Below are 26643 nucleotides of genomic sequence, written 5' to 3'. Positions count from 1 at the left end.
CGAACCGGATCCTTGTCCTGACCCAGAATGTGTATGCTGATAAAGCAAGTACCCTTTGATCTTATCATTACAGTTATTTCAAAAATGAAAGCTGCCTCTGGTAAGTGAAATAATCGGACATTTTGTTTAACAATATATTTACTCTTTTTCCACTATATGATTTCTCATCTTGGCTTAAATAGCAAATAAGATCAATATATTTTTTATTTTTTCACCTGTGCTGAAAGCATAATAATACAAATTACTCTATACTACTTCTGTTTATGATCTTTGTGAGCTGTGGAATATAATCAGGTGAGGGGCTAGTCTAATAAGTCACCGTCAATATCGTCCTTCAAGAATGTAGGTAACCCTGAATAAAAGATTTAGGGCACTTTAGTTCATTTTGCAGAAACATTTATTAATTCTACATACCTTCTTCATATTCATTCAATTTTTCTCCTTTACTCTTATTATGTCATACCTGTACTGATCTTGCAAAGGTTTATAAAAAAGCTGTTGTACAAAATGATTGTTATTCACAACAACCATTCTTATATTTCTTTGTTTCGTTGAACATAAGCCCTGCAAAATTCTCAACAAGCCTACATCATGCGTTTCAGCATCATCTTGCTCCTCTTTTTGGTACCTGCAGCTATGGCATCAATTCTTTTAAATCGTCAATGCGGAGACGACCCTTGTCCTGATTTGGACTGTGATGCTTGTCGCAAGAAATCTTCGGTTTGATCATTACAGCTATTTTAAATATAGAAGCTACCTCTGGTAAGTGAACTGGTTAGGAAATTAAATTTTCCAAATATTTATCCGGCTATCACTTACTGTTTCTGATCTAGACTTTAAATGACAAACAAGACCAGCATATTTTCATCTTTTCACCTTTGCTGTAAGCAAAATAATTTAATTTTCTATGCTAATTCTATTTATATCTATGTAAGCTGTTGAGTATGTAATCTAGCGAGGGACGGGTCTAATGATCCATCGTGAACACCGTCCTTCCAGGTTTTAGGCAACCCTGGTGTATGAATGATTTAGCTGAGATTTCTTCTCTATTCGTGAAAGGAATTTATAACCTTTTCATTAAACTTCAGAAAGTTATAGTCGCGATCGATATGAATCGTTTATAACATAAGGCGTCGAAGTTGAAAGGTCTTCTTCGCGTTTACCAATAGGTACGATTTATTTATATAAAAATAGATCCGCTTATCTCAAGTGCATACTATGCTTGGCAATCGCTTTTCATTCCGTTTTCAGACAAGATTTCGGCCTTCCGCTCATCTTGATATAACAAAAAGATTAGTCACATAAAGATTAATCACCTTCAAGTACAATTGTATATACTGTAAATCACTTTTACCTGTATTACCTTCCTTCTCTGGACTACCATCAATCCATAAGCTTCTCTCTCCCCCTTTCTGCACCAGATCGCCACCTTCTCAGCAAGTCATTCGAAAGAATCAAAATTGCATTCATTACTGTAAATCTGTGAAAGTTGAAAGTCGGGATAATGCAGGGACTGAATTTCCTCCCTTTGTTCTTTATCCTTTTTTTTGATCAGGCGATCGAGACAACAAGATAGGTCCGTTCTACAATCGAACGCGTTGAGAATGAAATACCTTTCTTTGCGTTGATTGGCAAATAATTATGATAAAGGAAAGAACCGGCTTATCTCAGCCCATTTCCTTGCTTGGCGATCGGTTTAACTTTTTTCAGACGGGATTTTCAGCCTTCCGTCTATTTCAATATATGACATCTTACCAACTATAAATCAATTCCTTCAGTAAGATTTCACTTTCTCTTCAGTACCACCAATCGATCAACTTCCCTTCCCCCGTCTTTGTTTAAACTTCACCTAACTTTGTCTGCGAATCGAGAGGGCTCGCTTATTCAATTCAGACTCTGAACAAATTTGTACAATGCGTCTCAACATCATCTTATTCCTCTTTTTGGTACCTGCAGCCATGGCATCAATTGTTTTAAATCGTCAATGCTCACCCGACCCTTGTCCTGATATTGACTGTGATGGTTGTCATCATCAAACTGTAGTCTGATCGTCATCCATGTTTGAGAGGTGGACGTTGCCCAGAGTGAGTGAAGGAGATAAAAAGAAGCTTTATTTTTGAAAGAGATAATTGACATGTTTAACAGCCAGCAAAGTCTCAAGGCAACAGATCAAGCTCAATGAGTAGAATATCAGGCCAAAAAGCCTACAATACCCCCCAGCAAGAGTACCCAAGCTATCGTTCAAATTCAATCCATAGATTCAAGCTGAACAGATATGACTGTAAACCTCTTAAAATTCAAAACAATACAGACTTATACAAAACCCCAATACTGCTCCATTTGTTCTTTGTGCATTTTAATCCTAGAGTCTATCACTGATGAGGAAGGAAAGTATGGTCTCGTCCCCCTTCTTGCCACGTGCTTGTTAATGTATGAATATTTTTTCATTGGTGACCACACATTTAGAATATTGGAGAGCTGCAGAACAAATCTTTAATATTCTTTGTTGGAATTCTGTTGATCATGTTTGCACGTTCCTTCGTGAGAATTGGAAGGATTAGCGTGCATCTTTCGTGCGATAAAATGGCACTGCGCCTGCGTGTCGCGTATGGTAATGAGCACTTAATATCCTCTTAACCTCGCATGTTCCTGAAAAAATACATAGATTTATATTTCAGGAACGAAGGTTATATAAAGAAGATGCATTCAAGTACCCAATTCATTTCTAAATCCATCTATCCCCCATAATGACTTCCAAAATTAACACAATCTTTTTATCTTTTATCATCTTAGCCCATCTCACGCTCGTTCATTCATGGAATCATCATCCTCCTCACCAAACACTTTCACCTATTTATGATGATGGCAATGCATTCCTCAACAAAGGCTTGAATCCGAACATTTTTCATCATTTTGGTACGTTTAGCTCACGTTATTCCGTTCAACCGAGCGGTTCTCTTTACCCACCCAAGCAGTGCAAAGTAGTCCAAGTAACTTCGCTCGAACGTCATGGTTCAAGACATCTTTCAAAAGGTGCTTATAAATCTGCAAATAACACTCTTTCTACCATTCAGGCAGCAATCAAACAATCCCATCAAAACATTGACAAATTACCGAAACTTATTCAATTCCTTGCCCATGCAACCATTGATAGTACCGTGGAAGATTTAAACCCTTTTGGTGCTTTACAAGCATGGTACAGTGGCAGAAGTACGGCTTCAGTCTATAGTTCACTTGCAAAACATGGTGGTGCATTTATTCGGTCAACTGGAAATAACGTGATTGGACAAGATAGAGTTTTGATCACATCAAAATATTGGAGATTAGGATTTGATGGTAAACCTTTTCCTTCTCGTGGAATGACAAATTCAAGTCAAGTTCGTAGATTATCACAATCTATCAAACCTGCAGATGTTATCTTTGCAGAAAATTCTGCAACGAATGATACCTTGAGTCCCTCAACTTGTCCTGCCGATCAAGCGGCAAAACCGGCAAACATTTCAAGTGATGCAATGCAAGCAGCATATGCAAACAGTACAGTTTTACCAGTGATTGGCACCCGTCTGCACAAATATTTCCAACAAAACAAGATTCCACTCAACATTACTCAGTACGTAATCTCTGATTTGGCTAATTTGTGCTTGTTTGAAACATTTTCACGAGCACATATCAGTCATCAAGGACAATCACTTGATATGCCACAAAGTCATTTCTGTCAATTGTTTGACGGAGAAGATGATTGGAAGATCTTGGGATATTTCATGGACATTGGAATGTACTATCAAGCCGGCTATGGTGATCCATATCACAAAGGCTTGGGAACTGGTTTCTTGAGAGAATTGTTGGCACGTTTGACAAACACTTCTCCGCTTTTGAATCCACCAACCAGCTTGAACACTACACTGGACGCTGCCCACAGTGCAACCTTCCCGATCAAAGATGGTATGATTTACATGGATACCTCTCACGATGGCACGATGGCATCTATTGCATCTAGTATTGGCTTAAAGAGAAGTCCATCAAAATTGACACCTGCAAAGCATGCGGAAAACGAACCGCATAATTGGAAATTTGCTCAAATTGCACCAATGCAAGGTAAGATTGTATTTGAAAAGTTACACTGTGATCAACATGGTGGACATCCAAAAACGAAAGAATACGTTCGTATTCGCATGAATGATCAAACACAAATTCCAGATCAATTTTGGTGTCCCGGTGCCAGTAAGAAGGAGCAGAAAGAGCGTATTTGCCCTTTGAACATCTTTAAGAAGCATTTGGAGTTCGTTGAATCTGATTTAGAATGGAACAAATGCTACCAGTAGTGCGATGTACACTTTATAAGGAATGACAGTTGTGATACTAGTGACTGACCGTGAGAAGGATGATATAAAAGCACTCTTGGGACAATCACAAAGAGGAAGCTGTCAAAGTTGATAAATGACTGAAGACTGCAATCATAGATCGCATCAAGCTATACTGAATGTTGCCTTGACTGGTACATGATCGGAAAGAGGCTTGCCAGTTGTCTTGTTCAAAAATTCACTAGCATCGTATGTCCATGACAATGCTGAAAGTTTGACATCTGTTCCAGAGCGGTAGCTGTAAGGGGAGAGGATGAGGGTGATCAGCAAATTGTTTATCAGAGTGCTTAGCACAATTTGTACTCACAAAATCTTGTCAACCGTTTCACAAGTATTGTCTGCTGGAATTGGATCAGCACATAAGAGAGGATCTGCGCCTTGAGCTGGTGCCAAACCTCCGCGGTACAAGGTAACCCAAGGATCGGTGACGCCCGAAGCAGTGATGAAATCACTTAATTTATCCATTGCACGAGTATAACGACAATTTGTATCACCCATCACGATCACTGCACGATCGGCAGAAGTAGTAGCAATTGCTTTAGCAACTTGAGCAAGGTTTGAGACACGAGCTTCTCCATCACCATCTTCGTCACCTGCATCTGCGTGTAAATTATAAAAATCAACTTCCTTACCTTGATCGAACGTGATTGTCATAGAAGTGAAACCTTTTGGCGTTAAACAATCACCTTCATTTAGGTAGCATTTATCCCATTTGATTCTTTGTAAATTTGAAAATGCAAAATTGCTCAACGTATTCAACCCCGAACCGATTGGCACGCCTCCGCTTGTTGCCGTTCGATATGGATGCGTATCAGTTCTGTAGATGTAGGCATGATAATTGAAATCTTCTTGAACATGAATGACATCAAATTTACCATTTGCAAATGCTGTACCGATATCCAACGAATTTTGTTTCTTGTCGCCTTCACCATTTCCATTAATTGCTGCTGGTAAACCGGCAACGTTCATGGTCAATACGGTGATTGTTTGAGCTGCATCGACAACCTGCAAGCAGGCCAGTACGATAGGGAGTAAAGGCAATAAAAAGTTCGCCATTGTAGTCTGTGTTACTGATCAATATTCAACAAAAGATCATTACAGCTTCTATTTATACCCTTTCTCGGTTGTTTTCCAGGAACCGGGTATCCGATGTTTAATGAGGAAAACGTGCATGCTAATCATTGGAGCTTCATATCCTCGATCAAAACAAGATTTCCGTTCCAACTTTCCGTCTTGTTTCCGTACGAGAAGCACTATCAGCAAGATTGAGCTTTACATGCATGTACGCCATATGTCTATTACATACATTAGCGTACACTGTTGCAATGAGCACGTTTCTTGGCACGGCTCCTAGTTTGGAAGAACATTGCTTTCCCGTGACCTTAATCTCAGGTCATGCTTGACACAGTGGACCTTAATTTGCTTTATGTACTGTTCTGCTCCGAGCCTTGATTGCAATTGACGGTTAAGATTGTTCCTCTCTGGAACTCCGATGTTCCTTTTCCATTTCCATTGGATCACCTTCATTATAGCCTTTTACGTCATATTTGCGAACCGGGTCTTTAGCACCGATTTGATGGCTTTCAGCAACTTGACGAATTATTATCAGCCCTTAGCAATTCAATGAGCCCTACATGACCTTGCTTACGTTCGTATGTCCTTCCAATGCTGAGCAGGTGGCATGGCCTTTTCCATCGATTCGGATAGATAGACGTTTCCAACACGATCTGTGCTGAGGACGTGGGTCACTTCTACAGCTGCACGACCAGGACATCTACACGAAAGCGAGAGAAGCGATTAGATCAATCTTCTTCTAGTAATTCGGGTCCAACTATACTCACTTTCGAAAGAATCGTTCCACAGGTCTGCAGATCACACCGTCAGGCAATAATCTACAACTGTATTGCATCATCTCGTGTAAGGTACATCCACTTTCTCTACTCATTGCATTCTTGCCGGCATTCTTCACTTCATTATCTCGCTCCATCGCCATCGTTGGTGATGAGAGTTTAGCATTCACTCGTGTGGTCATCCAGACAAAAGAAAAGGACGTGCGACAAATTGCAACAACGCTTTCGTGCCAAATTGTTGCCACTGCCAGACTACAAATGCAACTGTACACGCTTTAAGGGAACGTTTGCTTTCTTAGGCTTTTGACTGCAAAAATATAAAAATAAGCTAAAACTTTCTTCTTGAAGAATTCCTCTGTTCAAGTGCCTTGTTTCCAATGAAAACTTCTTTTTGCTGAAGTGAAAATGGACTGTGCGGTGGTGCACGCGCCCTTTTATGAATTAAGAAGAAACAACAAAACTTTCAATTTAAGCAATGCCCGCGTGAGAGAGGAAGAGGATAAAGTTAATCAAGTTCGCTTTACCTCCTTTCTTCTAAACCACATCTACATTTATAGAATCATACAATATGGCTGCTCATAACTACAAGGTATGTTCAAAGATGATCTGCTACTTGTAACGATTGAGAACTAACCCCACCTCTTTCCCTTTTACAGGTCGCTGATATCTCCCTCGCTGCTTTCGGTCGCAAGGAAATCGAAATCGCAGAAGGTGAAATGCCTGGTTTGGTCGCTTTGCGTACCAAATACGGTAACGAAAAGCCATTGGCAGGTGCCCGTATTGCAGGTTGCTTGCACATGACAATTCAAACTGCTGTTTTGATTGAAACTTTGGTCGCTTTGGGTGCTCAAGTTACATGGTCTTCATGCAACATCTACTCTACCCAAGACCACGCTGCTGCCGCAATTGCTGCAACTGGTATCCCAGTCTTTGCATGGAAGGGTGAAACTGAAGAAGAATACCAATGGTGCATCGAACAACAACTCAAGGCATTCCCCAACGGTGAAGGACTTAACATGATCCTCGATGACGGTGGTGATTTGACCTGGACCGTTCACCAAAAGTACCCTGAACTTTTGGCCGGTATCAAGGGTGTCTCTGAAGAAACCACAACCGGTGTTCATCACTTGTACACTGCCATGAAGCGTGGTACATTGAAATTGCCTGCCATCAACGTTAACGACTCCGTCACAAAATCCAAATTCGACAACTACTACGGTTGCCGTGAATCATTGGTCGACGGTATCAAGCGTGCCACTGATGTCATGTTGGGTGGTAAGGTTGCCATTGTTGCCGGTTTCGGTGATGTCGGTAAGGGATGTGCTGAATCTCTCCGCGGTTACGGTGCACGAGTCATCGTTACAGAAATCGACCCAATCAACGCTTTGCAAGCTGCCATGGCCGGATACGAAGTTGATACCATGGATGATGTTGCTGCCAAGGCAAACATCTTTGTCACAACTACTGGATGCCGTGACATCATTACTGAAAAGCACTTCAACCAAATGAAGGATGATGCCATTGTGTGCAACATTGGTCACTTTGACATCGAAATCGATGTCGCTTGGTTGAACAAGAACGCCAAGGAAAAGATTGAATTGAAGCCTCAAGTTGACAGATACACCCTCAACAACGGTCGTCACATCATTCTTTTGGCTGCCGGTCGTTTGGTCAACTTGGGATGCGCTACCGGTCACCCAAGTATGATCATGTCCTTCTCATTCTGCAACCAAACATTGGCACAAATCGAATTGTGGAAAGAAAACGAAGGCAACAAGAAATACCAATCCGGAAAGGTTTACATGTTGCCCAAGTCATCTGATGAAGAAGTTGCACGTTTGCACTTGGACAAGGTTGCTGTTAAATTGACCAAATTGACAAAGGTTCAAGCCGATTACCTCGATTTGGGCGAAGAAGGTCCATACAAGCCAGAACACTACCGTTACTAGATGTACGGATTGTGCTCTGACTGGTGGAGTTTTCTAGCTTCTTTCTCCAGCACAACCTGCCCATGTCTTCTTTCAACACTGATGACAAAAGGGTAGGTTATCCTATTTCCATTCCATACCCTATCTCTCAAAATCGAAGTTCATCTCTTTTGAACTACAAAATTATTTTCTGGTCAGACTTCCTCTTTTGCTCTTGCGATTGGGAATTCTGTTCTTATAATTTACATATATAATCACTTTCGTACATATATCTCGTTTTCTAGGTTTCGTCATAGTCAATCACTTTGCTGTGTATCAGTATTCAAGCATTTCCGCTTTTTCAACAAAGCGTTTCAATCCACATCATTGAAAAACAATCATTTTGTATGACAAGAGTGACTTGCTTACTTTCGGTAGAGTATCCGGATATACCGCGGAAGATCAATGAATAAAGCTCGTGCGACCTCGTGCAAAGCTGCAGTAAAGAGAGGCGACAGTGCGCGGCACGCTAAAGAAACAAGACTGTCTCTTCTTGCGGGTAAAGGAAAGGAACAGCAAGATGAATGAACAAACCAAAACTCAACGGCAATCTCTTTTAATTACCCACCACCATTGTATGCACTTCTTATTCTTATCTTGAAGTTGATGCTGTGTCGTGGAAGGGTAGTACTACAAATAGCAACTCCTCACTTTCTTCCTTCAACACGACGATCATTCATCCTGGCATTACAAAGAAATACCCTTTCATCGGCCTTACGAGGTCGATTTCAAAGCAATTCAATCTTGACGAATACACGAAAGAATAATTCAATTCATACTTCTTCCCTACAACATATACCAAACAAGATGGGCGCAATCGCAACAGGCAAAGTGGACACTACAGATCGAGTGGCCAAGCTACGACAACTTCTGAAAGAAAATAATGTGACAGCATACGTTGTACCATCAGAAGATGCACATGCTAGTGAATACCCAGCAGAATCTGATCTAAGACGGGCTTACATTACAGGATTCACAGGATCAGCAGGATGCGCGGTTATTGATGAAAAGAATGCATCTTTATTCACAGATGGAAGATATTTCTTACAAGCAGGTCAACAATTAGAACCAAAAGTTTGGAAATTGATGAAACAAGGTGAACCAAATGTTCCAACTTGGCAAGAATTTTTGGTAAAAGATTTACCTGCAGGATCAAAGATTGGAATTGATCCTTCTTTGATCAGCGTTGATGATGCAAAAACGATTTCTTTTGAATTGCAAAAAGTTGGATCAACTCTCGTTCCTATCGAATCGGGAAATTTGGTCGATCAAGTTTGGGGAAGCGAGAGGCCACAAAGACCACAAAAGCCAGTCTTTGTCTTGGACGAGAAATACTCTGGACGATCAGCAAATGATAAGATCAAGGAGCTGCGTGCAGAGCTCAAGAAGAAGGGAGATAACGTCAAGGGTGTCGTCGCAAACATGTTGGACGAGGTTGCTTGGCTATTGAACTTGCGAGGCTCTGATGTGCCTTATAACCCAGTCTTCTTTGCTTTTGCATTGGTCTTGTTGGAAAAGACTATCCTTTATGTGAACGAAAGCCAATTGGAAGAGTCAGCAAAGAAGTACATCGGCAAAGATGTTGAATTGCGCCCGTACGAGAGCTTCTATGATGATCTAAGGCAGCTTGGTAGTGGTTTAAAGGAAGACGAAAAGATCTTTTTGAGCAAGCGTGCATCTCTGGCCGTTCAAGAGGCTCTTGGTGGTGCATCAAAAGTCTCTGTTGACCGTTCGATTATCATTGATCAAAAGAGTATCAAGAATGAAACAGAGATTCAAGGATTCCGTGATAGCCACATTCGTGATGGAGCTGCACTAGCAAGTTATTTTGCATGGCTAGAAGAGCAATTGCAACAAGGCAAAAAGGTCAGCGAATACGCTGGATCAGAAGAATTGGAAAAGTTCCGTGCTCGTGATAAGGAATTCAGAGGACCTAGTTTCACCACAATTTCTTCTACAGGTGCGAATGGAGCCATTATTCACTACTCTCCCGATCCAAATGGATGCCCAAACATTGACCCTTCGCTGATGTACTTGTGTGATTCTGGAGCACAATTTACAGATGGAACAACGGATGTCACGCGTACGTGGCACTTCCAGAAGCCTGATGCAGAGCAGATTCGTGCATTCACACGGGTGCTACAAGGACACATTGCTATCGATCGTGCAGTATTTGCAGCTGGAACGACCGGTTATCAATTGGACGTCCTAGCCCGTCGTCCATTATGGGGTGAAGGATGGGATTTCCGTCACGGTGTTGGACACGGAGTGGGTCACTTCTTGAACGTTCACGAGCCACCACAAGGTATTTCAACGCGTGCTGTGCACAATGAGACTTCTTTGAAAGACGGAATGGTGATCTCGAACGAGCCTGGATACTACAAAGACGGATCTTGGGGTATCCGAATTGAGAATTTGGTTGTTGTACGCAAAGCAAAGACGCCAAATTCGTTTGGATCAAAGGGATACTTGTGTTTTGAGCGTTTGACGTTTTGCCCTATTCAAGTTAGCCTGATCGATGCATCCTTATTGGATGAAGCGGAGAAGAAATGGATCAACGAGTACCATGACGAGACATTGGCAAAAGTTGGACCGATTTTGAAAGAATTGGGCGATGAAAGAGGATATGCGTGGTTGAAGAAAGAATGTTCAGCACGCGTATGAGTGCGGAAATCAAATGGATAAAACGGATTTGTGTGCGTTAGAGAGAGAGTATTGTAGATATAAGATGTTTTTCCTCCCTCTTTTCCTTCCCCTTTCCTTTTCCCCCCGCTAAAAGAGTTTGCTGTTTGAATTATCCACTTACAGTCAACGGGACAATGCGGGAAGATACATATGTACAAACTTTTATTATCGATGAGCATAACTATCCACGTTGATGACGATGTACATTTTGTGTATATCAATCGTCAATGAGGCTGAAACCATCGGGACATTCCTTTTTCAATACCTTTTCTATAAAATTCTTATGCATTAATACATCATCGTGATCGTGTGATCAATTTGACAAGTAGATAAGGTTAAGCTCATCAATTACACATTTGGGGCCCCATATTGACACTTTGGATAAGATCATTGGAATGACTGTTGCCTTTGTTATTCATAAAAGCGCAGCGCCGCCGTTTGTTAAAGTCAAGCACACGTTTGCTCATCCTTCATCAAGCGCGGGCTAAAGGAAGGGGCCGCGCTATGAATAGGCACGCACATGTGTGTGTGTTTGCTTCTAATTTTAAATAAAGATCTACGTGTGTAATTCGCCGAGAATATAAGCATATGTACTTTTTAAGAGGGTCTTTGGTGACTATGTAAGTGGCAATGGATTGTGTTCGATTGAATGATAGATGGAACACATTTTATGATGCTATTAAAGAATGACAGTAAATAAATAGGGTTGAATGTATGCTATTAAAGTCACACACTCGACTAAGGGAAGGAGGTCAAGCGCGCTGAATAATAATAATCAAAAAACGGGCGAAATGCACGCCCGTTTGGCAGAAAGGGGGAAAAGGGAGAAAGAGCATTGCTCCACAGTGTGTGTGTGTGCGTGCAAAGCGGAAAGGTGGAGTAGGGATGGACAACAGATAACACAATAGGCACACGCACACTGACTGTACCCACTTTATTATTTACAGCAACAGCCAGTCTGGGCGCCGAGCAGAAATAAATAGGCGCACGCATACCGTTGTTATGTCAGTCAGATCCATTCTGTAGTGTGTGTGCAATATGTCTAGAAGCGAATAAATGTGAAGAAGTGCATTCTGTGTACAACACATGCTTCTCTGCCGATACCATTTCGATTGTCATCTTACTACTACCGAAAACCATTTTAATAGAGCTTTTATCGTGATCGAGGCAATTCCACACAAGCACATCCAATCAGGACTCGCATCTTCTCATTTTGACAGCGCAGGGTCCATCAGAGCAAACCAGGCCAACCAAGCTCGGATCGGCGCATTCAAACCAATTTCTCTTGTCAACATTGTCACCAATTGAATTCTCTCATATCGCAAGCTCTCAATCGCAATCATGGCAAACACAAACGGCACCGCCGAAGCAGCTCCAAATGAGCCTGAACAGGCAAAGACAGATCATGAAGCAACGGCTGATGACATAGAACGTCCACCTGAAGCTTTCAATTTATCCGATTCAGAAGAAATGAATGCGGCAAACAATAAAGATACAAGCGAAGGAGGAAAGATCAAAGCTCTTCTCAATGTCTTACGTAGAATGATCGGTGTCAAGGATTTGGCGGCAATCAGACTTTCACTTCCTGCTAACCTTTTGGAGCCTGTGCCAAATTTGGAATATTGGAATTATATGGATAGAGCCGATTTGTTCTCTGTTGTGGGTGATCTGGATGATCCATTAGATAGAATGTTGGCAGTACTTCGCTTCACTTTTACCAAAGAACTCAAATTCGTACACGGAAAGATTTGCAAGCCATACAATTCCATCCTTGGTGAATTCTTTCAATGTCATTGGGACGTTCAAGTTCCGGAAGATGCAGAAAAGGTTGGCTATCTTCCAACTATGGCTTTGCGTGTAGATTCTCCAAGTCTTTTACCCCTTGCTTCAGCTGCCTCTTCATCCGGCTCTTCTATCAAATCAGGCAAAGCTTCAAAGTCTGACCGCCGCACAGCTTCAACGAAGGGAGGATCTAGCGTGGACGAACCTGCTGAGAAATCTATCGATAAGAGCAACAATATGGGTTCAACTGGAGCATCATTGAATCCCAATACCGAGGCACAGAAGACCCGTCGTGGACTGTCCCGATTGCTTACCGGTACACGTAATAAGGTCACACCCAACAGCGCCAACAGTACGGCAAACACTGATTCGAGCTCAAACTCTCTCAAATCCCCAGCTCTGTCAGCACAGAAACCCGATCAAGAAGTTCCAGATGCAGATAATGATGACGATGATCAATCTGTTGCCGGTAGCTTCAAGACGAGCAAATCCGAGGCAGAAGGTAGAAGGGTATGCTTTTTGACCGAACAGGTTAGCCATCATCCCCCAATTTCAAGCTTCTTTGTCGATTGCAAAGATGCAGGCGTTCAACTTCGCGGTGTAGATCAATTGAGCGCAAAATTCACGGGAACGAATATCAAAATTTTCCCCGGAGACCGTAATAAAGGAATATTTTTGGGTTTGACGGATAAAGCACGCTGTGGCGCAGATGGAGAAGAATATCAAATCACACATCCTACCGCCAGCATTAATGGTTTGTTACGAGGATCTTTATGGGTTTCAGTGCAAAATCAGGTTTACGTTACTTGCAGAGGCGGAAAGAGAGCAAATGATAATGGTAAAAGATTACGCGCAATCACGGAGTACAAGGATGAAAGTTGGGTCGGAAAGGCAAAGTATGCATTAGAGGGTGTGGTGTACGAATATGAAGAAGAAAAAGAGGATCCAGAGCAATACACCACGATCAGAGATGTTCCAGCGGATCGTGTGATTATGACTTTTGAGGGTACATGGAAAGGACAAATTCATTGGAAATTGAAAGGGGAAAAAGAATCAAGATTGTTGATCGACCTTACGGAATTGGACCCGATCAAAGCAATCAAAGTTCGACCTTTGGAATCGCAAGAAGAAATGGAAAGTAGAAAGATTTGGAAAGATGTTACAGAATCAATTTTAAACAAAGAATTCGGAACGGCAACAAAACATAAACAAACAATTGAACAACAGCAACGTGAAAGTGCTGCCGAGAGAAAGAGAAAAGGTCAAGAATTCGTTCCTAAATTCTTTGATCCAAATATTGATGACGGACGGCCTAAATTAATCGAAGCAGGCAGAGCTGCTTTAGACGGTGAACATGAATTGGCAGGATACTAGTCACCCCGTTTTCTTTTTTTCTGATATATTTTCTCTTTTCAAATCGTATTAATATTGAACCTCATACCAATTCTTCATTGCCCTCTCCCTCCCTCTTTACGATCTGCTATATCTTATACAATCGCATTTAATGAACTTTTCTTTGAGGACGCGGATGCGGATATGTATTGCGTGTGGTTTCTATGATACAGTATCTATGACCAAGATTGTTTGACAAGATTAACGATGTCTAGCATTGATGATAATTCGTTCATTTTCTCATTCGGTGGAAGTCGATCGATTTGTTCTTTTGTTAATTCTGGTTGTTGTCGCCTTAGCCAAGCTGCTTGTAAGCCGGCCGATTTTGCGCCCAAATAATCTTCTTCGAAATGATCGCCGACATAGAGAGTTTGTTTACACATTTCTGCCAATGTGATCTGTTGACTCTGATCAAAAGGGAATATTCTTTGAACGGCGAAATGAAAGAATTCTTTACTTGGCTTTTCGAATCCAACATCGTAGGATAACGTTGGTCCACTTACTGGTTCTCGAGCTTTTTTGACAGAAGAGCCTAGATCTTCATCTGAGATATTTGTTGGAGCTCGTTTGGAATCGTATACCACATCTAGATCCAGAAAGCGTCCAAGACCAAGGTCTTTGCATGCATTCAAAATACGTTGATCGCTATTGGTTGCTAGACTCAACGTCAGATCAGCATTTGATGGGCCTTTCAATTCGTTTAGCTTCTCAAACACATCCGGGACACCTTCTGCAAGCTTATAGGCTTCAGCGCTTCCGAATCGATTGAGCAAAGCGGGTCCTAAAATAGGCATTGCATCTTCCACCTTTGTTTGTTGAATACCGCTTCCGATCATAGTTTGTTGTATTAGTCTTAACCACCAATCATCTGGGGAAGATAAGCCTGTATTCAAGCCATAAACAGGATACTGTTTTGCTAGCTGTTTGAATGAACTCTTAAATGATTTCTTGACATCTTCATCTTGTACTTGTAATCCTACCTTTCTAGCCTCTTCTGCGTATTGCAGATAAGGCGCACTCCTTGGTGTGATGAGCGTATCGAATGCATCAAAGATGATCACTTTGATTGGCACCCTTGTACTGGAAGCTCGACTGGTGAGCGTAGACATCATTTGTTACCTTGTCATTGCCGAGACTTGAGTATGATTTGCTCTTTGTGATATGGCAGTCATTAAGATCACCTTCCTGCAGGTGGAGAAGCACACACGTGATGGTCATGGTTGTTGTGAGCTTAATTTACAGTCAAACGCGGGCTTAAAATGTACGCCCTGAGTATAGCTGGGTGTGCTGCTGTACTCATGCGTGATTATGGTCCATGCATCAGCGTACGCCTAAGGCACAATACAATAATAGCATACAATTGACAACCTTCTCTTCTTTGTTTCATTGTCATCATCTGCACATCAAGTGCTCATAGAAGCTCCCTTTACTCCCGCACACAAAAGTCAGTGTGCCGCCTCTACCATTACACCTTCACACAGAGGGCAGGACGACAAGAAGTTGGACGGATCAGGATAAGAGGTCGGATCTGCCCAGGATGTACAACCATCAGCAAAGATTCATGACGGGAGGAAGTGGTTCATCAAGAGCGCCAAGAGGTGCTCTGTCAGGCTCAAATAGCCCAGGAGGTGGTGCATTAGGAGCATTGGCAGATTGGGCAGCAAAAAGCTTAGATCCCGAAATGGGAACAAGTCCAATTCAATCTCACGTAGAAAGATGTTGTGATCCTTCTCATCGTGAACCCAATTTAGCATTAAATTTGGAATTGGCAGATTATATCAAACAAAAGAAAGCAAACGCACCACGTGAAGCAGCAGTAGAAGTTGTTAAAAAGATCAATTCTAGACATCCTCACGTTTCCATGTTGGGATTGCATCTCTTGGATCACCTGGTGAAGAATTGCGGATACCCATTCCATCTACAAATAGCAACAAAGGAATTCCTCAACGAGCTCGTCAAAAGATTTCCCGAAAGACCTCCCGTATTCCCAAGCCCAGTACAGAATAAGATCTTAGAACTGATTCACGAATGGAAACAGACGATATGCGTTAGCAGCAAACACAAGGAAGATCTCGTTCACATTCGGGATATGCATAGATTGCTGGGTTACAAAGGATACAGGTTCCCAAATGTCGATTCTCGTGCAACTGGTGTAATGAATGCAGAGAGCAATTCCCTTCAATCTCCCGAAGAGCTTGAAGAGGAAGACAGAGAAGCACAAGGAGCGAAATTGCAAGAGCTTATTCGGAGAGGGACACCGCGTGATTTGGCACAAGCACAAGAATTGATGAAGATCATGAGTGGAGCAGAACCTGAATCGAAACCAGATTATTCGGAAAGGACACGAAAGGAACTTGACAAAATTCAAAGTCGTACGATCCTTCTGAACAATATGCTCGATAATGCGAGCGAGAGTGAAAAATTTGTCCGTGGTGATGCATATGATCAAATCGCTTCTCATTTGCGTGGCGTTCAACCTCGCTTACAAAAGATGATTGGTGAAGGAGAAGAGGAGGAATCTGAGCACATGGACAGACTACTGCTAATCAATGATCTGATTAATCAAGTGATCGAGCGATACAAGGCATACAAGAAGGGAGACTTCTCAGTCACTGTCAAGATTGACCCTTCCATCGATCCTAGTAAAGGAGGTGCAGATGCGGTCCCAACAGCCAAGATTACTGATTTGATCTCGTTCGAAGATGAACCTAGTGAAGCAGCTGCTTCTGCAAACGCTGGCTCAACTTCTGTTTCTGCATTGGATGACTTTGCTTCTTTGACATTCGACAATACTCCATCAACAAACGCTAATGGCTCCAGTGCAACACCCGCTTCAAACCCTGGAGGTCTTCCTGCCAACCTCTTTGATCCTACCAAATTAAGCAAAGCCCCAAACAGCGGCAATGTCGGTGGAATGGCGTTTGGACAATGGGGTGCATTGCAACTTCCAACCAATGCCACTTCAACGTCTGGCACTTCTACACCTGCCAATGCAATCGGAACGCCAAATAATGGCGCCTTACAACCAACTCAAACGGGATCATCTATACCTTCTTCAAGTGCTCCTGCAAATCAACAAGCAAAACAAGCATCTGATCCTTTCGCTGACCTGTCAAAATGGTAAGCAGACTTTTGTCGATACTAGGTTGGGCAGAGTAATGTGATAGTATTGTTTTCTTTGAGTAAAATACAACAGTGTGAATCTATGCTTGTCAGGTAGTTGCGCTTGAAGGTGCATGAGACGAGACTGGAGAAGCGATTGTAGATGTATGTATAGATGGCTCATCTTGCCAAACCGTTTCAGAATTAGACCATATAGCATGTGCGGCTTGCTTTGATTGTGCACGTAATTGAGCGACATCAACACGGGCTGCTTGAGCATGTATTGCCAATCTTTCCACCATTTCATCTGTACCCTCTCCATCAACATCATCCAATTCACCTTCATTGAATCGATCATAAAAGTCAATCATCTTTTCACGCATATGTTCATCTTGCCAAACGATTTGTGAGGTCAAATGAGCGGCTTGCAGATTAGCCCTCAAGTCTTGTTGTAGGAGTTCTGTTCTATGCAAGGATTGTGCAATTTGTAGAAGTGCTGGAACATGTGGCGTACGTGGTGAAACAAAGATTATACACGACAAAAATAGCATAGAACCATGCCAAACGATATTCCTGTTTGCGTACCAATGACTCCATCTGCCTTTACCTAAACCAATCTCGTAAAATCCACTCAAGATTGCAATCTCGCATAAAGCACAAATGGCTATAAAGTACTTTACCACCTTTCGCCATTGATGTCGATGTGGACGAAGTCGACTGCCATCACTTCCATTGTTGCTAGCCGCACTTGTATCCTTCATTTGTATCGAGTCGACTATTAGCAGAACCACATCATCAAAAGTGTTCAATGCATCAAATCGCAAAGTCAGAATGCCCAATAAGAAAAGGTCGACGCCGTATTGCATGATTCGGGTTGCCAGACTGAAGTAGAGGTAATCGCGACTTGAATCACAAAAGGTACAGCTGATGAAAGGATCAATGCCGAGCAACAGATGCAACTTTCTTCCATCAAGACTGCTCAAACGTCTAATGAGTGTAGTGAGTCCTTCTTGTGTCCATGTCGATCTCCATCCGAATTTATGTCTTGGAAAGGTTTCTAGCAATGTCGCCAATACTGCGCTAGGTGTATTTACACTCCTGTTTAACAAAAGGAATATATCCGTCCTCAATGCGTATCGAGAGGTCAACAGCAGAGTGGAAGAGTGATAAGCCAACAAAAGCAGGAATGCAAACGTGATCAGTGCATTGCTTGGTAAAGTCAACGGTAAAGGTAACCGAGTGATTTGTTGGATTGGTAACCGATGATAATGATGCTGTGAAGAAGATTGTTGACGGTTCTGTTTTCGTTGTGCTTGCCAATCGACATACTTTCTCAAAGCGAATGGACCAAAGATCAGAAGCCCGACCGTCAAAGTACCGGCACTGACCATCTCTCTATGACGAAACAGATGAGTATCAGTTCTTTCTTTGTCTATGATGGTTTGTGTTGGAAGAGACGCGTGCTTGGAGTGAGCGCGGACGTAACTGCATAAGCTCCACTGTAATGCCTTCACTCATTGCACTCGTCGTTTCATGTCAGGCACTCAGTTGTATGTATGTTTTAGCGCTTATTGTATGCATCAGCAAGCCAATGAAAGTAACACACAATTTAAGCTTATCAGGTATGGGGAACGGCCAAAGTTCAAGTGTTTAAGAAGGCGTTTCTCTTTCTTCTAATCCGCTTTGATCTCTCCTTTTGGTTGTTTCCCAGTTTAGCATTCAACCACCCCCTCCCGTACTCCTATAGATTCGGCAAAGATAATACTTCATTCGTCTTTCAACTTCAAGCAATCACAATCCCAATGACAAACGAGTAAGAAGGTGTTGAACAAGATGACATCTGGTAGAGGGAATGATACCAGTGCGATCGCGCAAGAGAAAGTGCCAACACTGATTCTTTTGACAGCTGGCTTGTTGGGTCTTCAATGCGTTTGGAGTACAGAAATGGCATTCGCAGGTCCATTTCTGTTGCATCTAGGTATCTCTAAATCTCACATGTCAATCGTTTTCGTTGCAGGACCTTTGAGTGGTTTGATTGTTCAACCTTTGATCGGAGTGATAAGTGACGCAAGTACAAGTAGATGGGGCAAAAGGAGACCACTTTTGTTGTTCAGTTTGTTGACATGCGCAAAATCGATCTTCACCTTGGGATTCGCCAGACCTTTTGCTTCAATTATTAGTGACAACATTAACACACAAAGTAACATCACACTCATCTTGGCGATCATTTCCATCTTTACGATTGACTTTTCGGTAAATGCAGTTTCTGCGCTGGATCGCGCTCTTTTGTTGGATCTGGTACCAATGCATCTTCAAGCCACTGCAAATGCGTGGTGTGCTCGATTGGCTGGGATTGGCGCAATAATTGGATTCTTGATCGGTCAGGCTGATTTGACAATACATGCACCTTTCAAATGGTTTCCAGCTCTTGTAAAAGTCCAAGATGGAGAAAGCGACAAGATCGAAGCGCAAATGCGATGTGTGTGTTTGCTGGTGGTATTTCTATTTTTGACGACACATGCCATCACTCTGTACGTTGCAAAGGAAAAGCCGGCAAATATCTCTGGACAGGATCATTCTTTATCTAGAACGGCACATAGTCGTCTTTCGATTCGTCATCATTGGCAAGCAGTTTCAAAAATTATCAGTGATCTCTATTCTACCGCGATTACCTTGCCACGGCCAATTCTTGACCTGTTTAGAATACAGTTGTTCTACTCTTCGGCTTGGTTCCCCATCCTATTCTACAGCACTACATGGGTCGCTCAGATCGCCAGTCAATCTCCTGATTATGATGACGCTTCGGCCGCTCGACTAGGATCGCTGGCTATGCTCATGCATGCAGTTTTGTCGTTTGCTTGCACGCTGATTCTGCCACCGTTACTTGAACGGCATAATTCGAAGCAAAAGCATGCGAAACAGCAATACAACCCATTGTCGATGTTATGGTCAATATCTACAGTAGTTCTCGCAATTACTCTATTGTGTACATGGATCGTTTCTGCGACGGGAAGTATCCATGGAGCAGTATTGCTTATTGCGTTGACCGGTTTTCCATGGGCTTTGGCTGCTTGGGCTCCTTATTCGCTTTTGGGGATATTGATTCGCAAAGAAGCTGAAAGTTCACGAGGTTCAGACAATGTGCCGATGACCTCCCGATCTATCTTGCTTCGAAGAGGGAGCCATGAACAAGAAGCCCAATTCTTAATCTCAAACGGGGATAGAAGTGATGACGATGAAGAAAGTGAAGATGAACGATTGCAATATCGCACAGCTCGACATGAAGCAAATGAAGATGATCAAAGTAGCCCTGAGCCAGACAGAGAACATATTGCTTTACCGATGGAAGCACCCCCATGCGAAACATCAGATCCGGAAAAAGGAGCGACAATTTTGGGTTTATACAATATCAGTGTTGTAATGTCGCAATTCTTCATGACATTGGTCGGAACGATTCTGTTTGCTGTTCTAGAACCGGATGTATCAGCCAAGTCAGTCACACCGTCAGGAACGCTCAAAAATGATGTCAACTCTCCAGATCAACATGATGCGGTGGGCGTAATTCTTCGTGTTGGTGGAATGTTTTCGATTGTAGCAGCCTTTTTAATTTTCCGAGTTGCCAGGAAGCATGCTGCCGTTCTGGCTGATTGATTCGCTAATTTCTACATAGAACTATCACAGCACACCGTCATTGTATACTATACTCAATCCTTTCTAACAAAGTACCATCATAATGTACAATTCTACTGTGGTGTATAGAATTATCATCATAAGCGGAACGAACAGAGCGTTTCTGGGCGCGTAAGTGGTATGCACTGCACACGCTCTTACGCTGTGGATGGATAAATGCCATGCACGCTAAGAAGGAATTATCTCTTACACATCATCTTCCGTCTCTCTTCTTTCCGATCGCATACACAGTCTCTTGTCTGAGGAATAGCAGAATAATAGCATCTCTCTGATCAAAACGACATCTCGCACTTATCCGACAAATACAGGGAAGGAGTAGAATAAGGCAAGATGCAGAACAATAATGTCAATCAGCAGCAGGTACCATCTTTACCACCCAATGCTACTCAACAGCAGCAACAACAATACAGAGCAGCCATTCAACAGCAACAATTAGCTGCAATGCAGGCCGCTGCAAGACAATTACAGCAGGCTAATGGTAATCCCAATGCTCAACAACAAGGTCAGCCGCAAATGCAACAACAACAGCAATCGCAACCGCAACAGCAGCAGCAGCAGCCGCAACAACAACAACAGCAGCAGCAGCAAGCCGGACCAGCGGCTGCTCAAGAGCAGATGAGATTGTTGCAACAAATGTTTCAAAATCATCCAGAACAATTGCAACAATTTGTCAATATGTCTCGTGAAGGAAAGATTAGTGCAGAACAGATGGCTCAACTTCGAACTGTGATGAGCTCTGTTCGACCACAACAAGGATCGCAACCGCCTTCATCTCAACCTGCTCAAGCACAACAAGCCCAAGCTCCTCGTCCGCCAGCTGCACAACAACCTCAATCACAGCCTCAGCCCCAATCACAACCACAGCAAGCACAACAGCAAACGCCTAGGCCACCACAACAAGCCCAACCTAGACCAGCACGGCAAGGTCAGCCGGGACAACAGGGCAATAACCCAAAAGATTTCCAAGCAGTCATGCAACAACTGCAACAAATTGCAGATCCGATCGTGAAAAGGGTGAGAGAGCTTGATGCAAGGCTTCAAGCACCCGTTGAAAGAGGTGGTGTGGCCAATGGAACGCCAGAGAGAGCGAGGGTGGAAGCTGAATTGCGAGAGATGCGGTCTAGACAGAAAGCGCTTGGTCAGCAATATCTAGCTGCCAAAGCTCAATTGTTGCAACAACAAGGCAACACGCAGGAAGCTCAAAAGATCATGCAATCGCTTCAACAGCAACATCAGCATCAACAACAGCAACAGCAGCAACAACAACAACAGCAGCAAGCTGCATCATCTTCTGCCAATCAGCAAGGTGCCAATGGAGCTGTTAATACTCCTCCACAACCGCAGCAACAAGCTGTACGACCGCCAGCTTCCGGGGGAAGTTCTCAGCAGCAACCGCAAATTGCACCAGCAACAAGTTCACCAGCTGGGAAAGGCAGAACATCCGTTGGACCAGCAGGATCAACAGCATCGCCTGCACCAGGTCAACAATTACCTGCAAGTCAAGGTCAAACGCAAGATCAAAGTCAGCAAGTACAATCGCAACCAAACGCTTCCGAAGCCATGGTTCAAAGACCTACCGGAAGTATGGGACAAATGGGCACAACGATTCCGGCTCAATTAAATGTTGCTCCGAGCGCGCCAGAACCTTTTCCGAATACGACTGGACCTAGACCAACACTTTCACAAGGTTTAGGTGTAAATCCTTTATTGGGCACACCTGCAATCCTACAAAGACCAGATCCAATCGCTGGCTCTTCTACCGGTCCTGTTCCTGGTAAAGCAAACGTTCCTGGACAATCGAATAATTGGGAAGAAGTACTAGGTGTTGCATCTCGCGAAACAAAAGGTGGACCAGGCGATATGAGATTGTCAAACTTGAACGGAGACGAATTGGCAGCAGAGATGGCCAATCCGGACTTCTGGGATTCATTGACAGGACGTGGAACGGGAGCTGATAGTTTGGTGAATGCCGGCAATGCTTCCACAGCTGGTACAAACGGAGCTGCAGCAATCGGAGGTGCCAGTGATGGACGATTGCTGAGCAAGAGAAAGGTGCAAGAATTGGTTGGCGAGATTGATCCAAATGAAAGATTGGAAGGTGCTGTTGAAGATATGTTGTTGGAAATTGCCGATGAGTTCATCGAATCAGTCACTCAAGCTGCTTGTAGATTAGCAAAGCATCGTAAAGGCGATCGATTGGAAGTACGTGATGTTCAATTACACTTGGAGCGTAATTGGAATTTACGCATTCCAACACCTGGAAGTGTACCTATCCCACCACCGCGTATCAAGACGACGGCTCAACAAAGTGCAGGAAACAAAGCAGGTGCAGGAGGAGGTGCCGCCTGATAAAAAAAGGAACAAAAGAGAACCGACTTGTAGAATTACAACTGTATCAACATTCTCCTTCTACGAAAATTACAAATACAAATATATTACCAATCTGTTTGTCCACTGTCTATGGCCTGTATGAGCATACGTGCGATGTGCGATTCTTCTTCATGTAACGCAATCAGGTTGTTTGCGGAGGAAATTGCCTCTTCTTCAGGGAATTGAGAGTGGGACGGTGAGAGCTGTGGTATAGAGCCTTTGATGGCTTTAATGTGCTGATCAGCGTCTTGACAGACTAGGTGACATAAACCCGCCAGGAGAGCATGCATCCTTTCTTCATTCTTAGGGTTGATATTGTCTCTTATGCCTTGTACATTTTGATGCCAAGCTTTAATCTCTCCATTCTTCTCGAGACAGTTCAACTCGTTGTCGTGTAAATCCACTGCGATCAAACGAGCGGCTAGCACTAATCTGTAAGAAGGATGAGCGGGACTTGGAAAAGGATGAATGGTATATTCGCCCCAGTAGCCCTGTTCCTCCAGCATTTCAATCTTTGCCTTTCCCTGGTTGCCTTGCTTTTCCAGTATTCCGAGTATGATATGATCGACATGAACCTCTGAGTATCGATTCCCCTTCCATTCCGAAAGATCATTTGATAGTGTGCTGGGTATAGTAAAGCCATACTCTGTCAATAAGAATCCATTAGAATGAGGTCCATAAGAAATAAAAATTTCTTCACCCTGCAATTGACCTTTCCCATTCTTTGGTGCATTTATCTGTAAGGCTTTTGACGGTAACCAACGTACTTTGCTTTCTTTTTCGGTTTCCATTGTATGATTTGCCATATCCAACAAAGGTGCCAATGTGAAATTATCTCCGTGTGGCTTCAAACCGAGAGGTAAATACACACATCTCGAATTCACACAAGCCCATGCCCATACCCAGTCTTGCATTGTTATGGAGGAATAGACGTGCCCATTCATGCACTGGTCCAATAGATCAGGTCTGGACAGCTGTACTGCTTGGATAGCTCGCACGTCTCTGTCGAACCGAAGCTGGACTTTTTGTGCTTGAGCTTTGATATGAGCTGGCAGATGGTCTAGCATTGTTTGAAGGAGTAGCGTGGTCTCATTCGGTGTGAATTCTGCATTGCTTTCATTGTGCTGTACGTAAACTTGCCAGGTCAGTGGAAGCGAAGAGAATGAAGTAGGATATGTACCTAAGAACAAGTCGAGATATTTATGAGATTCTTCTTCTCGCTTATCCTTTGGAGTTTGCTTTTCCACTCTTTGTCCTGCTTTCCACAGCGCCAAGATTAACGTCAATACTTGAACAGAAGTCAATGGCAGTGAACACTGCTTCCCATCCAGCAGTCTCGTCTCGCCTGCCTCCCAGTGAGAAGGATGTGAAGGTTTTGTTGTACTTGGAATAAGCTCCTTTGGCACGAATCGATCCGCATTGCTCGAGTTCAAAAGACAGCTCGGAGGCAAAACGAGTAAAGTTTCACCTTCGATTACATCATTCCGCACAAACAAGCCTCGACCGAATTGACCTTCTCGTATACACAATGCATCTAGCGTATTGTATCGTTCACAAAGCTCTTCATCATCTTTCAGACCCATCAGGGTAGGATGAAAGCTTTCTTGCGATAAGCTGTTGTTTGTGAATGAGGTACAGAGGTAATGATGGTAAAATCGTTCCCCACGCTGATAAAGTTTATTTAGACTTTCTTCCCGACGCTCGCTCCGCTAATAAAAAGAGGCGCGGCAGGTATACATTGGCGGAAGCAGACAACGGTACTTAAGATACAGAAATGCAAGCTGAACACAGAGGTACCAAGATGTCCCATTTCTACCTAAACAAAAGCAATTCTACAGAACTTTCTAATTACTCTAAAAACGCTACTGAATGAGAAGCGGAGACGAGATCGGGTTGTGCAAGTCCACCTAAGGTCTTGATCAATTCGAGTCCCTTCAATCTCCTCTCTTCCCATTCGGCCAAGTGCCAACTTTGTGGATCTTGCAATGAACCCAAACCACGTTCGTCAGATAAATCGTTTGGTTTACGTGCAGGATCATAAGCATATAGAATCCCGCCTTTACGATAACCACTTCCCATCACGAATGCATCTCTTGGCATCGCTTTACCCGTCTTTGCTTCATAATCAGCTTTGGCTCTTGCAAGTGTGTTTCTACGTAGATTTTCTGATTTATCCCAGTTTGTCCTTGTCGATGCGAAAGTTCCATAACCTGAAGTCGCAACGACGAACCAAGGTGGAATTGTCTTTCTGCCTGCTTTTGTGCAATAACGACTGACGGAAGTACAGTATAGCGTTCGCTTATCGTTTTGGTCTTTTGCGTGTACCCATTCATCTTTCACCTGTCTTTGTGTTTCAGCTTGACTTGGCGTGATTTGTGTGGTCCTTTGCTTTTTTTCCAATGCTTCTGCTTCATGTTGTGGTTTTGTGACTTCTCCCAGAAGCTTCTTGAGATTTTGCGCTGATTTGCTTCGGACTACTGAAGATCGAGTTGGTGTAGGTTTAGAAGGTGACATAAACCGTGCAACGATGTAAAACCATTTTTCATCCCATCCACCGATCGAGCATTCAACTTCATATTTTGCCATGAACGGGATCTCACGATGAAAGATGAAGTTGCTTCCACCCAAAGCCCAATGACCACCGTCAAAATGAACCCGTAAGAATCGAGAAGAAAAGAATGCTATTCTGGGGTGATCCAAAGAACGTGGATAGGAACTGTTGCTCATATGGCCGTTCCAATCGCAATCGTCTGGTGTTGCACGTAAGATCATACTGAATCTGTCTGTAAAGATATCACGACCGAGAGGGACTTGGTCTAAACGTAAACGAGGTGTGATTCCGGGTGAAGTTGTTGGATATTTATTTGATCGAATCCATGGCAAGAGTGCATGTACGCTTGGTCTTGCTCTATTTCTAGAAATGACTGCAGCTCCTAATACCCGAATATGCCATAAAAGAGGAAAAGATTTGATATTGATCAGTACCAATGAAACCAAGATAGCTTTTATCCACGGTGGAATTCTGGGTAACAGTTGTGGTAAGATTTGTAGCATTACTGGAGAGAATAATTGCGAAAGTGTTCTTCGAATATAGTAAGGCGGTATCACCTTTGGATCCGGCAACCGTCTTGTTGCAACAGCTTGACCTGACATGACGGGCAATGGTGGTAGAGGAGTATGTACGCTAAGATGGTTGCTGTTAACCTTAACTTCTTACTGAATCGGATTCCGGTTCAAATTGTCATTTTGAAAGCCGTCGTTCACAAGGTACTGCGCTTGTACCCCAACTTCTTTTCAGCAGGAACACAGTGTGTTAATTAAGCCTTTTACCCCACCATTTAAAGTATACGCGTGCTCGGACTGTATGCTTGGCTGCTTCGTTGTATTCATTCACCGCTTTTATGGCTCAAGTCGGAATGTCCGAAGAAATGAACTAAAATTAGG

General features: G+C 43.0%; 13 protein-coding genes across 13 annotated transcripts; 7 read left to right on the top strand and 6 right to left on the bottom strand.

Annotated features, from left to right (window-relative positions):
• The first annotated feature begins 2742 nt into the window (after nucleotides 1-2742).
• Nucleotides 2743-4647, top strand: FA14DRAFT_6142 (phosphoglycerate mutase-like protein). Its single transcript, XM_025502564.1, has one exon. It carries the CDS (start codon nucleotides 2748-2750, stop codon nucleotides 4320-4322), a length of 1575 nt encoding a protein of 524 aa, XP_025357047.1. The 5' UTR covers nucleotides 2743-2747; the 3' UTR covers nucleotides 4323-4647.
• On the bottom strand, nucleotides 4395-5711 carry FA14DRAFT_6139 (uncharacterized protein). Its single transcript, XM_025502563.1, has 2 exons — nucleotides 4669-5711; nucleotides 4395-4599 (listed from the first exon to the last, which is right to left on the bottom strand). The coding sequence occupies exons 1-2, from the start codon at nucleotides 5415-5417 to the stop codon at nucleotides 4467-4469; spliced, it is 882 nt and encodes a 293-aa protein (XP_025357046.1). The 5' UTR covers nucleotides 5418-5711; the 3' UTR covers nucleotides 4395-4466.
• A 294-nt stretch (nucleotides 5712-6005) lies between these two features.
• FA14DRAFT_176049 (uncharacterized protein) lies at nucleotides 6006-6354 on the bottom strand (the record flags this gene model as incomplete). The annotated part of the gene is made up of 2 exons (XM_025500635.1): nucleotides 6006-6135; nucleotides 6203-6354. The coding sequence occupies 2 exons, from the start codon at nucleotides 6352-6354 to the stop codon at nucleotides 6006-6008; spliced, it is 282 nt and encodes a 93-aa protein (XP_025357045.1).
• Nucleotides 6355-6779: 425 nt separating this feature from the next.
• Nucleotides 6780-8516, top strand: FA14DRAFT_166339 (adenosylhomocysteinase; the record flags this gene model as incomplete). Its single annotated transcript, XM_025500020.1, has 2 exons — nucleotides 6780-6800; nucleotides 6868-8516. The coding sequence occupies 2 exons, from the start codon at nucleotides 6780-6782 to the stop codon at nucleotides 8158-8160; spliced, it is 1314 nt and encodes a 437-aa protein (XP_025357044.1). The 3' UTR covers nucleotides 8161-8516.
• Nucleotides 8517-8563: 47 nt separating this feature from the next.
• Nucleotides 8564-11168, top strand: FA14DRAFT_159130 (putative aminopeptidase P, cytoplasmic). The gene has a single exon (XM_025498067.1). The coding sequence runs from the start codon at nucleotides 8986-8988 to the stop codon at nucleotides 10840-10842; it is 1857 nt and encodes a 618-aa protein (XP_025357043.1). The 5' UTR covers nucleotides 8564-8985; the 3' UTR covers nucleotides 10843-11168.
• Nucleotides 11169-12264: 1096 nt separating this feature from the next.
• FA14DRAFT_112093 (uncharacterized protein) lies at nucleotides 12265-14019 on the top strand (the record flags this gene model as incomplete). The annotated part of the gene is made up of 2 exons (XM_025495969.1): nucleotides 12265-12840; nucleotides 12928-14019. Coding segments are annotated over 2 exons (1668 nt in total), but the record flags the coding sequence as incomplete, so codon positions are not given.
• A 308-nt stretch (nucleotides 14020-14327) lies between these two features.
• Nucleotides 14328-15116, bottom strand: FA14DRAFT_106271 (uncharacterized protein; the record flags this gene model as incomplete). Its single annotated transcript, XM_025495778.1, has 1 exon — nucleotides 14328-15116. A coding segment is annotated over one exon (789 nt), but the record flags the coding sequence as incomplete, so codon positions are not given.
• A 316-nt stretch (nucleotides 15117-15432) lies between these two features.
• FA14DRAFT_159129 (VHS-domain-containing protein) lies at nucleotides 15433-17392 on the top strand. The gene has a single exon (XM_025498066.1). The coding sequence runs from the start codon at nucleotides 15575-15577 to the stop codon at nucleotides 17159-17161; it is 1587 nt and encodes a 528-aa protein (XP_025357040.1). The 5' UTR covers nucleotides 15433-15574; the 3' UTR covers nucleotides 17162-17392.
• Nucleotides 17206-18693, bottom strand: FA14DRAFT_6064 (uncharacterized protein). The gene has a single exon (XM_025502556.1). It carries the CDS (start codon nucleotides 18528-18530, stop codon nucleotides 17250-17252), a length of 1281 nt encoding a protein of 426 aa, XP_025357039.1. The 5' UTR covers nucleotides 18531-18693; the 3' UTR covers nucleotides 17206-17249.
• An 80-nt stretch (nucleotides 18694-18773) lies between these two features.
• Nucleotides 18774-20992, top strand: FA14DRAFT_6047 (MFS general substrate transporter). Its single transcript, XM_025502555.1, has one exon. It carries the CDS (start codon nucleotides 18973-18975, stop codon nucleotides 20788-20790), a length of 1818 nt encoding a protein of 605 aa, XP_025357038.1. The 5' UTR covers nucleotides 18774-18972; the 3' UTR covers nucleotides 20791-20992.
• Nucleotides 20993-22860: 1868 nt separating this feature from the next.
• On the top strand, nucleotides 22861-23061 carry FA14DRAFT_111507 (Taf4-Taf12 (Tafii135-Tafii20) complex; the record flags this gene model as incomplete). Its single annotated transcript, XM_025495946.1, has 1 exon — nucleotides 22861-23061. A coding segment is annotated over one exon (201 nt), but the record flags the coding sequence as incomplete, so codon positions are not given.
• Nucleotides 23062-23222: 161 nt separating this feature from the next.
• FA14DRAFT_159127 (SET domain-containing protein) lies at nucleotides 23223-24832 on the bottom strand. The gene has a single exon (XM_025498065.1). The coding sequence runs from the start codon at nucleotides 24780-24782 to the stop codon at nucleotides 23265-23267; it is 1518 nt and encodes a 505-aa protein (XP_025357036.1). The 5' UTR covers nucleotides 24783-24832; the 3' UTR covers nucleotides 23223-23264.
• A 257-nt stretch (nucleotides 24833-25089) lies between these two features.
• Nucleotides 25090-26217, bottom strand: FA14DRAFT_112436 (uncharacterized protein; the record flags this gene model as incomplete). The annotated part of the gene is made up of 2 exons (XM_025495978.1): nucleotides 25090-25497; nucleotides 25630-26217. Coding segments are annotated over 2 exons (996 nt in total), but the record flags the coding sequence as incomplete, so codon positions are not given.
• Nucleotides 26218-26643: the final 426 nt, after the last annotated feature.

The sequence above is a fragment of the Meira miltonrushii genome, assembly GCF_003144205.1.
Source record: "Meira miltonrushii strain MCA 3882 unplaced genomic scaffold FA14scaffold_1, whole genome shotgun sequence".
Classification (NCBI taxonomy): domain Eukaryota; kingdom Fungi; phylum Basidiomycota; class Exobasidiomycetes; order Exobasidiales; family Brachybasidiaceae; genus Meira; species Meira miltonrushii.
This window is presented reverse-complemented; position numbering and strand designations above follow the sequence as displayed.

Coding starts and splice junctions, on each gene's coding strand:
- FA14DRAFT_6142 (XM_025502564.1), top strand. CDS start 2,748: ATGACTTCCAAAATTAACACAATCTTTTTATCTTTTATCATCTTAGCC.
- FA14DRAFT_6139 (XM_025502563.1), bottom strand. CDS start 5,417: ATGGCGAACTTTTTATTGCCTTTACTCCCTATCGTACTGGCCTGCTTG. Junction 4,600..4,668: donor GAAACGGTTGACAAGATTTT/GTGAGTACAAAT, acceptor CTCCCCTTACAG/CTACCGCTCTGGAACAGATG.
- FA14DRAFT_159130 (XM_025498067.1), top strand. CDS start 8,986: ATGGGCGCAATCGCAACAGGCAAAGTGGACACTACAGATCGAGTGGCC.
- FA14DRAFT_159129 (XM_025498066.1), top strand. CDS start 15,575: ATGTACAACCATCAGCAAAGATTCATGACGGGAGGAAGTGGTTCATCA.
- FA14DRAFT_6064 (XM_025502556.1), bottom strand. CDS start 18,530: ATGGTCAGTGCCGGTACTTTGACGGTCGGGCTTCTGATCTTTGGTCCA.
- FA14DRAFT_6047 (XM_025502555.1), top strand. CDS start 18,973: ATGACATCTGGTAGAGGGAATGATACCAGTGCGATCGCGCAAGAGAAA.
- FA14DRAFT_159127 (XM_025498065.1), bottom strand. CDS start 24,782: ATGGGTCTGAAAGATGATGAAGAGCTTTGTGAACGATACAATACGCTA.